This window comes from Mesoplodon mirus (genome assembly GCF_964341445.2).
Source record: "Mesoplodon mirus genome assembly, chromosome: 3".
Classification (NCBI taxonomy): domain Eukaryota; kingdom Metazoa; phylum Chordata; class Mammalia; order Artiodactyla; family Ziphiidae; genus Mesoplodon; species Mesoplodon mirus.
The window spans coordinates 194,521,935-194,535,266 of record NC_138978.1 but is presented as its reverse complement, the minus strand read 5'-3'; the positions used below and the strand labels follow the sequence as shown (position 1 = coordinate 194,535,266).

Genomic DNA, 13,332 nt, shown 5'->3' with positions numbered 1-13,332 from the left:
GGAACGGTCATGCACCCCAACTCCTCGGGACAGAATCTCCTGCACTGGGGACCCTCCCAGACCTCGCCCTATGTATCTCTTCATCTGGCTGTTCATCTGGGAACTTTATCATATCCTTTAATAAACTGGTAAACAATTAAGGGTTTCCCTGAGTTCTGTGAGCTGCTCTAGCAAATTAATTGAACCGAGGTGGGGGTCGTGGGAGCCTCAGATTTATAGCTGATTGGTCAGGAGCACAGGTGACAACCTGGACTTGCGATTGGCATCTGAAGTGCAGTGGGGGGCCTTCTAGTGGGACTGAGCCCTTAGCCTGTGAGATTTGACACTATGTCTGGGCAGATAGTGTCAGAGTTGAATTAAATTGAGATAACCTGTAGGACACCCAGCTAGTGTAGCAGAATTGCTTGGTGGGGGGACCCCCACATATCAGGTGTCAGCAGTGCTGTGCATGTATTCCTACTGTGGGTTTTCCCTACTCAGGTGGGAAACTGTAGGTGCTCCAGCACACATCCAAGGGCAACTCTCCCAGTCACGCCTTGGGTCCCTTTCATTTTCACCTTTTTTAGATATTCCTTCTACATGTAACCTCTTTCTGTTCTGCATCATCATTTTCCCTCCCTTTTTGTTGCTCCCATCAGCATAAGAATATGCTGTAACTGCTCCAATCTTAAAAATTAAAAACACAGGCAAGACCCAAGAGCACTACCCTGACCTCCCTCTACCCTGTTGCTTTCTTATTTCTCTAGTTCCTTTTCCAGCAAAACTTCTCCACATATTTTATATTCACCTTGTCTCAACTTTCTCATCCCCCATTTTCTTTTTAATACCTTCAGCATTGTTCCCCATCACGTCACTGAAACCGCTCTTGTCAAGGTCACGGTGACCTCTGTGTTACTGATCCAGCAGTCAATTCTCTATTCTCATTATCTTCCAGCTTTCAGTAGAAATTGACCTTAAGACGCTGTCTTTACCTCACGTGTGGGTCACCACACCCAACCTCGAACACTTTATTATACAGCCTATTCCAACCACTTCTCAGTGTCCTGGCTTCTATTGCTCTGCAGAGCAATGTACCAACCATGCCTTAGCTCAACACCTCCACAGTTACCATCACATCTAGAAAGGATTCCTAAATCCTAAACATGGCGGACAGAGTTTATGTGACCCGACCCCTAACTCTCCAATCCCATTTCCTGCCATTCTTCCTCATGCACGTGCTAAAGCCACAAAAACGTCTTGCTATTTTTTGAAGACGCCAAGCTTGTTCCCAAACCAGACCTTTTACACTTGCGGTTACTTAGACATGATACTGGCCCCCGATCTTCCCATACCGGACTCTTTCTCAACAAAATATGTGCTCAAATGTCACCTCCTCCGAGATGCTTTCCCCAACTATCCAAGTGAAAATGTTTCCCCCCAACCCACTCTCTTTTTAATTACTCAGCTGTATTTTCTTCATAGTACCTTGTAGCTATTTGAAATTATACTGTTAACTTTCCTACTTGTTCCTTGCCTGTCTTTCCTCACTAGAACATGAGCTTTTACGAGATCATGGAACTTCTCTGTCTAGGTTCTCACTAAACCTGATGCAGGGAACATTGCCTGGCAGAGAACAGGTGCTCAGTAAATATTACTAAATGAATAATCTACAAAAATAACTCAATCCTTAATTCTGAAAAGGGAGATAATGATTAGAAACCACAGCAGGAGTAAATTCAAGGGTATCATTCAAGTGTATCATTTGACTGAGTTAACATTTCACTTGATTTTATTGCTTTTGACTGTGGTGTTTTTTCCCAGCAAATTTGGGGTTGGGATTAGGCAGGAAAAGAGCAAGAAGTGTCTCATTACATGTTTTTGCATAAATGTTAACATGACAAATCTCATTAGCCCTCCAACTCCTGAAGGAAGAATACTGTCTGTCATGCTGTATAAACTAGTTTCATTGACAGTCTGAGCACATGGAAATCACTTCTTGTGATCTGAGTAAAAACCGCAGTTCACGTTAACATTTATACTTTGCCTTTCCTTCAGGGAACTTTATCATAATAAACACACCTGTATCTAAGGTGGGTTGTAATTTTTAATTGTCTGTTTTTGGATAGGATACAGAGATAGAAATGATTAAGTACTAAAGGCAAAGGTAATGCACAAGCTATACTCTCAAGAGTATGTTATTCTAGCAGAACTATCTTCTCAACACATCTCACTAGAAATAAATACAATAGTGTCGTGAGGTCACATCAAATGAAAATTATACAAAATAGCAAAAGTGAATGCTAGGGTTTATACCTATCGGTTAGGAAATTTTCACCCTTCCTACTAATTTACATTTTCTCCCTTCATTAAGATAAGTCATACTTAAAAAAATGTTACTGAGACTTTTTGAAAGGTCAGAGGCAAACTTTTTCCACTTTCTGTAGTGGCCATGCAGTAGCAGTGAAGATCATTCATGCCTTTGTGACATGGGGCATCCAAATCCTTTATGTGGAGATGGAGGGCAATAGGCACCCAGGGTATGGTTCTCGGACCGCCACTGTTTTTAGAAACCCTATTCTTTTTTTCCCTGTGAAAATGTTCAAAATGATTTAAACCCCATTGTAGAATATAACTGGGACTGAGAACTTTAGTATTTCTGTCAAAAGATTAACAGTAAAATAAATAAGTAGTAAACTATTTTAAACAAGCAATTCAGAGGGCAGAGCAATGGAAAAGGTGTCATTAAAGTTCTGTGTCATATTAGAGGCCTGATCTCATTCTTTACACAAATTCATCATGCTTTATTCATGTGTATAGCATATTATTTCTTAAATAGGAAACATAAGAGTATGTGTATTCTTTTAGAAACCGCCCCCCAAGTATATACACTGTGCAATACATTTCACATACCATTTTGATATATGATTTTAAAATACAGAAACATAAAAGTAACTGTATTCTCATTCTCAGTCACTTTGGGGCTTGGTTGTTGATTTGGGCCTCAGGTCAGTCTACCCCCTAGCTCCAGACCATTATTTTAGTGCAGTGTTTTCCAAGGTATTTTATGTATTTTTTAAACTGTATGCAGATAATGTAATTTAAGTCTAGAGTAGTTAAGTGAAAATACTGAGCTAAATTGAAGAAAAATATATATTCATTTAACAAATATTTACTGACAACCTCCTATATGTTTGGCACTCTTCTAAGTGCTGAGAGTAACATGGGAAACCAGACAGAAAATCTCCCTCCCTTTTGAAACTTATATTCCATCGAGGAAAAGATGATGAACAAGTGAACAAATACCTGTGTAACCAAACATCCAAGGATGATTAGAGCCATGAAGAAAAGTAAAGCCAGGGAAGAGGGCACTTGGGTAGAAAAGGGAATGGAGGGATGAGGCCCTTGTGAAGCTCTGGGCTTAGAGAGTTCAGGGTAGAGATGGTGATGGTGCGTGGGAGCTGGGGTGAAAGAACACTGGACAGAAAGACATCAGATGCACATTGAGGACAACTCTTAGAGGGTTTCTCCCACTATGAAAGGAAGCAGGAACATGGGATGGTAGCTGGTGGGGATGGGAGGGATATCAAGGGAAATAGTTTGTAATGAGGAAATTTGACAGGATGTTTATATACTGAGGGGAAAATTGATGATGCTGGCGGGTGAGAGAAAAATTTCAGAAGCAAAATCTTTGAGCAAGGGGAAGAGATTAGAATTGAGTGCGAACATAGACGGTTGGCTATAGACTGAACTGTGCATTATTTGAACTAGGAGAAAAGACATACTATAAATAATAGTGTGGCTACCATGTAGACCTGTCAAAAGTTGTAAAGATAGTATTCAAATTGCTAACATTTGGGAAACTGTGTTCAGCAGTACTGAATTTGGGGAGGAAAACCGTTCAGATTGAGGGAAATACTCATGGCAAACACCAATCGAGTGCCTACTGTGCTGGGCTCTCTACACACGAGGTCATATAATCATCACACACACACCCATAGTTACCTACTTATCAAGTAGATGTTTTATCCTTTTCTTACAGAGGAAGCTTTAGATTATGGAGACGTATGAATTGCCAGAAGCCTCATAGTTAACCAAGGACAATGTGCTCACACTGGCACTTTCACTCTGTATTGCCAGTAACAAGAAAAGAAAAGCCAAACATCACCCGGTTAATTCTTTCTCTAGAAATTAGTCTTAAATAATCAAGGATCTAGGCTTGGTGCTGCTATGACCGCCGTTTCCCACTCAGAAACCCAGGGGCAGGATGAGGCTACTCTGGCTGATTACACTCCCATTAGGTTTGTTATACCACTACTCGTGCAGGGAGAAGCAGCTACACGTTTCTCTGCTGAGCTGGAGTTGTCTGTATTCTTTTCTGGGTTGACTCATGGAACAACTGAAATGCCCAGCTGAACTGGATGGTGATAAGTTTGAACTGCACTTACATTCAAATCCTCGAGGCAGCCCCTGGCACTGGGCCCGGGGAGGACACGGGCTGAGTTCACACCAGCGAACCTCCTGGCAAGCTTTCCCGGCTGTGTTTGCAGGGCAGGAGCAGGAGAAGTCATCCCACAGGGAGTAGCAGATGCCTCCGTTGTGACAGGGGTTGGGCTGAGCAGACAATAAATCATAGGCATTAGAAGCACTGGCAACTAAATATGGAAAAGACCGCGTTAATCTGTGAATGCTGATTTCCTACATATTTACATTTCGAATTTTTTATATCCATTGGCTGATAAATAGAACAAAACTTACTGCTACCATCTAGAGAGAGGAAAAGGGAAATAAAGAAAAATATATAATACTGATCTCCTGTAGCTCAAGGAGGATTATCAAAGGTGTAATTATATTCTCTCTAATTTATAAATTACCAGGCACTTTCACTGTCACTAATGATAGTTTGAGTTAGAGACTTTTCCTCCTGTTTTTACTGGTGAGGAAACTGAGGTCCCTTTCATTGTCCAAGATTCTATCAACAGTCAAATAGGGAAGTTGGTACTTGGATCCTCTGGGTCCCCAGAGGAGTGACACCACCTCCCTTCCAGCTCTGCCTCTGAATCAGAAGCGTATCATAATTTGAGTTCTCACAAGGTTTCTCACAATGTGTTCAAAATGGAAGTATTGATAAAGGAATTTCTGAGAGCTCTGTCTTTATTTATGCCCATTGAGCTGTTAACATGTGATCTAGGCTAGTGACCCAACCTTTTTAAATGCCCATTTCCTTTTCTGTAAATAACATCAATGGAGAGAATAAAAATGCCTGCTTTGCACAGTAGTCCTTCCACAGAATGAAATGGATTGATCCATGGAAAACAGCGCCTGGCACATTGGAGGTGTCCCTATAGTAATGCTACAATGATTCATTTTTATGTATTTAGAAGCAAGCCCAGTACATGGCAATAGTTGGAGCTCAATAAATGTTCAACAGATATAAATGCCTTTCCTTCTTTTCCTCTGAAAGCTCATGCAGAGCTGACAAATCCACGTATTGAAGTAGCTTTCAGAAGAGCATACAAAATATACAAAGTAAAGCATGGGCTCTGAGTAGTTATATTACAGAAAATTTCAAATCCAACTCCCAGAAGGAAGTTACCTCTCAGATTTTTTTTTCCTTATTGACTTAGTAGATGTTCAAAACAATGGTAGGTGGGCATTTAAGATAAAGTTAATGGTATCTTCAAAATGAATTAATTCAGTTAAACCTCTGGGATGCCATTAAGAATTTGGGAATTAAAATACAATTATTCTTAAGTCATTTGGTTGTAGAAGATGTAGTTATCTTGGTTGGTTAAATGGACCATAATGGCAATAAGATCAAGGCCGTACTTTCATGGCTCAACATAAATTCCTGAGTCCTTCTGGGAAAGTATAGATGAAGCATTATTCTACGGCTAGTGGGTCAGTAACACCATATTCACATAAAAAGAACAGTTATAATAAATTATCTATTTAATAAAATGAAACTTTTAGCACACAATATGGACATAGTTGGTATGAATAATCCTACCTCACACAGGTTGTCTCCAGGACAGCCTTGGGTCACATTGACAAGAACTGCATCCTGGGCTGCACTGTTCGTTGAATTTGGAAAGAATTCCAGATTTTCGTTGTTTAACCTTATATCTTGAATACAGCCTTTGAAGAATCCACCATTAGCTTCAGTCTCCTGTCTGTCAGGCAGTCCACCAATGTAGAGGATATCTCCTCTTTGGAGTCTCCACGTAGGAGCAGAAATAAATCCTAGGTTTTGTGACGACTGATACAGTTCGATTCTATTTGGCTTGATTTTCAAAGATATCAAGTGGACATTTCCATCGCTGAGAAGAAATTTTACTAATGATTTGGGAGAACCTGGAGTCAGCATTGCTAGTCTGCCATGCTCTAGCCAAACACGGATGTATTGGCAAGTGCCATTTTCCAGAGCTAGGAGCAAGCCCGATGGACGATGTGTTCGAACAAACATGGAGAGCGTGAAGGCCTCTCCGTAGCTCTTGTCAAGATGGAAAGCAGCATATCCAGTGGAGTCATCTTGGCCAAATCTGCCTGCCACATACTCTTTAATAGAGGAGGAGAGACAAAGAGGAAACATCTGAAGACCATCAGGTAATGCATCTATCTATCTATATATACATATATGCACAAATACATTCATACTTTAAAAAGTTCAAGACAGGCTTATTCAATAGAATGACAATTTGAAAAGTCATCCCTGACTTTCTGAACTTCTGAGTTTACTTTATTCTGAAAATAACTAGATTTTGGTTTATAGTTTATAGTTGAAGTCCACTGATCACAAAGAGAAAGAGATTTCTGCACCAATAAACTTTTGAACCTCTTCCTCACTGCCCTAAAAAGGTGGGGTTAAATGTGGAATATCAGATGCTACTGCACTCCAACTTGATTTGGAGAAATTTGGGGAGCAAGAGCTCTTCCTGCAACACATGTAAGCAGACTGAGCAATCGTCATCGCTGCTATCTGGGGCATGCTCAAACAAATGGCATCAAACCGAACTGTTCCTTGTGAAGGACAGCAACCAAGAATTAGATTTGCAAATCCTCTTTTGGGAAGATACCCCTAATAATATTAAAAGGCAAGGCAGTTGACCAAAGGAAGAGGAGGACTCTTCCTTCTGTGGTCCTGGGTGGGTGAAGGAGAGGCATGGGGCACAAAGTACTGGGGCAAAGCTGAGTTTTGAACTCACCCAACATTTCCTGTGACAGAGAGGTTTCTAATGCATTGACGTGGCAATGCTATCGATGTGCATCACCACAAGAAAACTCTTGAGAAGTATAAAAATAAATGCTGACCTTCAAAATCATTGATGATATAGTAGGAACAAAAGTTATTGTACTCCTAAAGCTTACATTCCATTTGGGTGGAGGTTATATAGTATGTCAGGTGGTGACAGATATACAAAAACTCAGGCAGAGAAAGGGACTAGGGAGAGTTGCGGATGGGAGTGGAGCTGTCATTTTAAATGGAGTCATCAGGGAAGAACTCTCTGAGAAGGTAGTATTTGAGCAGAACCCCAAAGAAAGTAGAGATATTACTGCAGAAATTCAGGAGATAAATGATGGTGGCTTGGATCAGTGGTCATGGTGCAGATGGGGAGAAGTGGTCAGATTTTGGAAATGTTTTGGTAGAACCAAAACCAGGATTTTCTGGGGCAAGTTGCTCTCCAAGGCTTTTGGTCCAAGTAACTAGAAGCATTGAGTTTCCATTTGCAGAGATGGGGAAGAAAACAGGAGGAACAGATTTGGGGGAGAAATGAGATTCCATATTAAATTTGAGATGCCCTATTAGATATCCAGGTGGAAATTTCTAGTCAGCAGTTAGATATAGAGGTTCAGGGGAGACATTCTGGGCTAGTCACAGTAATTTTGGATTTGTCAGTGTAAATGTGGCATTTAAAGCCCTAAGATTGGAAGAGATCACCAAGAGAGTGAATCTAGAGAGAGAAAAGAAGAGGTCCAAGAACTGAGCCCTTAAGCATCAGACATGTGGAGGTAAAGGAGATGATAAAAGAGTAAGACAGAAAGAGAATGAAGGGAGAGTGACACCCCATAAGCCTAGTGAGGAAAGAGTTTTCAGGAAGAGGGCGTATTCAACTGTGGTAAATGTTGCTGAGAGGTCAAGGCAGATGAGGACTGGAAAATGACCACTGAATCTTGCAATCTGGAAACCACTGATGAACTTGACAAGAGCATTGTCTTAAACATATTGCTCTCTTCAAGTCTTCACAGCCCAATCCTAACCAGAAAAAAAAGCACATTCCAGCATGTTTAAATGTTGTCATATGGTTCCACTGAAGTTTGAGCAAAGGTGGGACATATTTTATCTTAGCTGAATTATAGTGAAGCTTGCTTAGGTAACCATCTGTGTTTGAAGACCTTCTGCATAAAAGTCTGCATTTTCAGAATTCTGCCTTGATTTCCTACAGGAACATTACATTTTGAATCTGCATTTGGAGACCACCTGCTCCAGGCAACTACAGGTAGCTTTCAAAGTGCATTGTTAGATGTAACAATCTGTTTGAAGAGGCTAACAAGTCTGAATGCACGGCAGCACTTTCATATGAGATAAAATGCTCAATAAGAAAATGTGGCTCTTGAAGTTCCCGATGTTTGGGAATATGCACAGAATTGCTCTGCCTCAGGGGTGGTCCCTGCTGGTCATCCTGGGATGCCTGCAGCATCACTTTGTGGATCCAGATGAAAAGACAGACAGAACACAGAGCTGTTTCTTTTTCTCAGAAGCTTGACTCTCCAGCAGTCCTATTCTTCAGCAATCACAAGCAAGTAGTCAGAGCACGTGATTTACTACATGATTTTAGAAACACCTGACGCCATATATGACTTGTCTGTGGACATGGAAAGAATGATTCTCATATGTGTTGTTGATGTGTCATGAAGAGGGACGACAAATAGGGATAAGAAATAACCAAGTTTTCATGATTGATGGACTACAACAAGAAGAAATTTATTTAGAATAAATAAAAGCCACTTGGGTCTAAGTGTACTTCAATGGTTTAGGGTGGAAAAGGCAGAAATCTGTGGCACCAAGAGGGAGAACAACTCAAAGTGAACCAATCATAGAATGTGGCTGCCCAAAGGTCAATGGGACATTAGGCTGCAGAACAGAAGAACATTCTCTGGAATGAGAAGGTTACAGTCCTGTGTCACTCTGCACTGTCAGGCACATCTAAGAGCCAGATAAGCAAATTTATTCCAGAGCAAGCAAGCAGCTGACGGAGTGTCTGAAAACAATGTCAGGTGGAAAACATTAGAAGAAACTGGGTGTGTTCAGCATGATAGGAGTGATGGCTTGGATAGTACAAGACACTTTTCTTCAAATATTTGTGTTCTCAAGAAGAAGATATGTAAGTAAGGTTGACATTAGCTTCAAGAGTTACAATGCTGCCAATGAATGGAAGCTATAGGTCATCATATATTATTTTAGTACAAAAAAGACAACTTCTAGGGGCTTTCTGGCAAGATGGAGTGTGAGTGAGTTTCCCGTTCCTGAAGGTGTGTAAGCAGAGGTTTGGGCCACTACACTTGGGTGCACAACAGTGTAAAAAATTCAGTCATGGAGTGAAGCTCCTTCTATATCTAAGAAACTCTAATTCCAAGCAAATAAGAGGGTCAAAGCTTAGATGTACGACTGAAGATAAAACATATGTCAATTGCCTCTCTTAATCAAATATTCTCTAGAAGGGACGAGGTCGGTGATACCTTTATCCTGAACAGTATCCTGGAAGCTCCACGTTCCTGGACACAGCCAGGGTGATAAGATACACTGCGATGACCCTGCAGACAGCTCTGGGAACTAAGCTTTGAGAAACTCTTTTCTGAACTCTTCTTATTGAGACACTTGATCATTTTTAAAAAATCAACTTTAAAATATAGGAAGCCCGTCTGTCTGTCATGCTTCATCAGCCAGCTAAATCCTCCATCCAGTCTGCTTATTCCTTGCAATGGGTACCATGTTTGGGAAACGCTGAGCCAGGATCATGAATTGGTTGAAGTTTGCCTTGTACTTTTTAGCCCATCTCCTCCTGAACATCTATGTAAAATGACAGGAAGATTCCAGGTTGTCCTTACAGCTTGTAAGCATCTTTTGTGATGGGAATAAACTCCCCAGCAAACATTCCTCAAAGATGATTGCAAATACAAAATACTTTAAATTTATGACTAAGAGGTGATATGAGAAATATAACTTTTCTTAAAATTATACCAAGAATTTTCAGAAAGGGATGATTTTACAGAACTTACTCCCTAAAAAGATATCTTCTGAAGCTAAGCATTTTCATGAGGATTAAACAGTTTCAAATAGTGGAGGGGTGGGGGACAGTGTGGGGAAAAGGAAACTGGAGGAAGAGAGGGGACAGCTAACCAATTCAGGAACTGGGCTTAAAGACTGTGATTTTCCAAGGTGGAAAAAAATTAAAGAAAACCAGAACCCACTGGATTGGCATCTCTTGAATCTATTTACCAGGACAGTTAGCATCACCACGGTCAGTATTAACCTCATGGGTCACTGCACTTGGAAGCTGGTCAAAATGGGTCAGCATCTGTTTGTTATTTTGTATATGTAGTAAAAATATTGCCTTAAGTCAATTAAATTTTTCTTCAAAAAGTGAACATTGCTTCAGCATAATCTCCCCTTTTCTCCTTTAAAAATATCACAAAACAACTTGCCATTCCCTTTAAAATATTACATAGAGCTAGTAGACGCCAGGCCTCATAGTCAAGCAGGTCCGTGATTTGTAATGAATATTGTGGTCAGGGGGAGACTTGTGAATAGCTTCTAATAATTCTTAGCCCTTCATACACGGAGTGGGGTATAGACCAAGACTGGTTTCAATTTTACTTCATATAACGCAAAGAAGACTATTTACCAGATGTTGTCCTATTTCAAGTTACTCTCAAATCCTGGGGTAAATTACAGCTGCACTTCAAAGCAGTCTGTTGCAATTACCTTTCCAACATTTGCAATGCAAGAAAATAATAAAAAGAAACAGGTATGTACTGATCACTATCAACAGCAGTCTTTGGAACAATGTCGGAAGTAAGGATTTTGAAATGCATTTCAAACTGATTTGCTAGAGAAATTAGATCAATTAGTTTATGGCATCTACCAAGTTTCAGTGTTGTTACTTTTTTTAAACTTTTTCTTTTTTTTCTTAAGACACGTAGGTAAAATACATGTTTTCTCCATTGCAACTCTGGAAAATACACCTTTGAATAAAATTGGTGGTTTGTAAAAGTGCTAAACTTAAGCATGATTTTGGAGCTCGTGTGAACTGCATAGAGAGGAGGGCAAGGAAGTAACTCTGTACTGAGAGTCTACTATGCACGCGGCATTGTGCTAGAATTTGGCATTGACTAGTTTCATGTCTAACGGTCCTGTTTTTCCAAAAAGATTATTCCTCTTTCAAATAAGATTTGCAATAAATTTCTGATACACAACAAATGGTAAACTTGTAATAGCATTTTGTAAACACCAAGATGTAAACCCATTTGGGTGGGAGCTATGGGCTTAGTTTTCACTTCTCTGCATGAGTGAAACCCTGGTGTCCTATGAATCCACTCAGATGTAATTAAGGGACATCATCAGCCTCTTCCTTTTCCTGTCAGTGCGCAGCCAGCGCAGAGTCCTGAGGCCTCCTGATGATTCATAAGCAGCAGGAACGGCCTGGCTGTTTTGTCCCAGCTCTGCTCTGAGGCACAGCCTTCCTGGCACCCGGCCCCTCTCACCTCTGTGACAGCTCCGGCCTCGGTAGGGCCGGTAGCAATCACACTGGTAACTAAGCCACAAGTTGAGGCAGCGTCCTCTGTTGTGACAGGGTTGGCTCTCACACCAGTCCTTTCTCATGCAGCCTGCCTTGACATTTAATGACCAGCCAGACGAGATGTTCTCCAGAGTGATGTCATTCGAGTCAAGTTGAACATCTTGGAGGCAGCCCACAAGCGAAGGTATGGATGGTCTATTATAGACGTTAAGCAGAGCAACACCACTGTGGGCTGTTCCCTCTGGTAAACCACCCAAAAAGGAGTTTTGTAAAGCACATGTTGACCCATCGCTTCCAAATGGAGAAGGAGCTCTCATGATGCATGTTCCCAGGCAAGACTCGTCAAGTAAGGCGAGGGTCACAGCCTCTGCAAACGTCACCTCCACTGCATGCCACTCCCCATCGCTGGTGCTGTGGGAGATGAACAGGACCACCTCTGGCTGATCCCTGACTTGAATTGATAAGTGGACATAGCCACTGAGCAGCTCCAGTATCACAAACACGTCCCTGTCACCTCGGAAAAGTAGAAGTGCCACTGGCTGGACAGTCTGAAACCTGAGGGCTATTTTACAACTGGAGTCCTTGGCTGTCCCTGAGCCACTTGGGACCCACAGGAAGCCATCACCCTCAAAAGAAAGTGTGGTGACCTTTTCACACCGTGACCCAGTATAGCCAGAGGGACACAGGCAGCTGAATCCATGCTGGCCACTGCGGAGGTGAGGGATGCACATTCCATTATTTAGACATGGGTGATCAGTACAGCTGAAGAGCAAATCAGAACAGTCCCTTCCTCCATAAAATGCTCCAGAACGGTTATCAAATGGGCAATGGCAAGTGTAAGTCCCAGGCAAGTTCTCACAAGTACCACCGTTTTGGCAAGGGCTTGAAGAGCACTCATCGACATCCTCTTCACAGTGGACCCCTGTTCAATGATAAAGAATAGATTGAAATTACATATATTCAGATCAAAAATAGAACTTTCACATAATCTTCATGTATAATCTTTTGGAGGTGCAGAACCGGCTCACGTGTAGGACTATAACAGAGCGAAATGTGACTAGAAACTGAGGAGCTGATACCGATTCCATCATTCTGCACGTATGGTGTGCAGAAGTGCAGTCATGGTGAACCTTGAATTCTCCCTCTAGAAATAGGTTATTTGCCAAAAGGAGTGGTTGACTCAAACTATTATCGTCGGATATGTGACACTGAATATCATAAAATTTTTTTTAAAAGAGAGAGAAATAGATCACTATTGGGAGCAATGCTAGACACAAATTATTTACTTGGGGACTTAATTCCCAGATATTGTTTATCTTGCCCTGGACTGCTAATTTCACTCTATTCTACTTGGAAACAGCAATCTGCCTTCTCCATTTTTTGCACCTCCCCATAATCCCTAGACACACAGACAGTCCAGACAACTCTCTCTGTGGAGGGCTTCTGAGGAGAATGGAAGGTCCCATAACCTCCTCACCACAAGTCTAGTATAAACCATGAAATCTATCCAATAACAAGTTCCAGTTTCCAGTTTCTTTACTTTCTTTTACTCTTTTTC

At 41.2% G+C, this 13,332-nt stretch overlaps 1 protein-coding gene across 3 annotated transcripts in view; it reads right to left on the bottom strand.

Annotated features, from left to right (window-relative positions):
• Window positions 1–13,332, bottom strand: part of CRB1 (crumbs cell polarity complex component 1) — a 246,548-nt gene that overhangs the window by 42,026 nt on the left and 191,190 nt on the right. For all 3 annotated transcript variants that reach the window (XM_082613804.1, XM_082613806.1, XM_082613805.1), the window contains 3 exons: window positions 11,740–12,696; window positions 5,987–6,534; window positions 4,425–4,590 (listed from right to left, as the gene is read on the bottom strand). In XM_082613804.1, coding sequence (XP_082469930.1) covers window positions 4,425–4,590; window positions 5,987–6,534; window positions 11,740–12,696 — 1,671 coding nt within the window. The remainder of the gene's footprint in view (window positions 1–4,424; window positions 4,591–5,986; window positions 6,535–11,739; window positions 12,697–13,332) is intronic.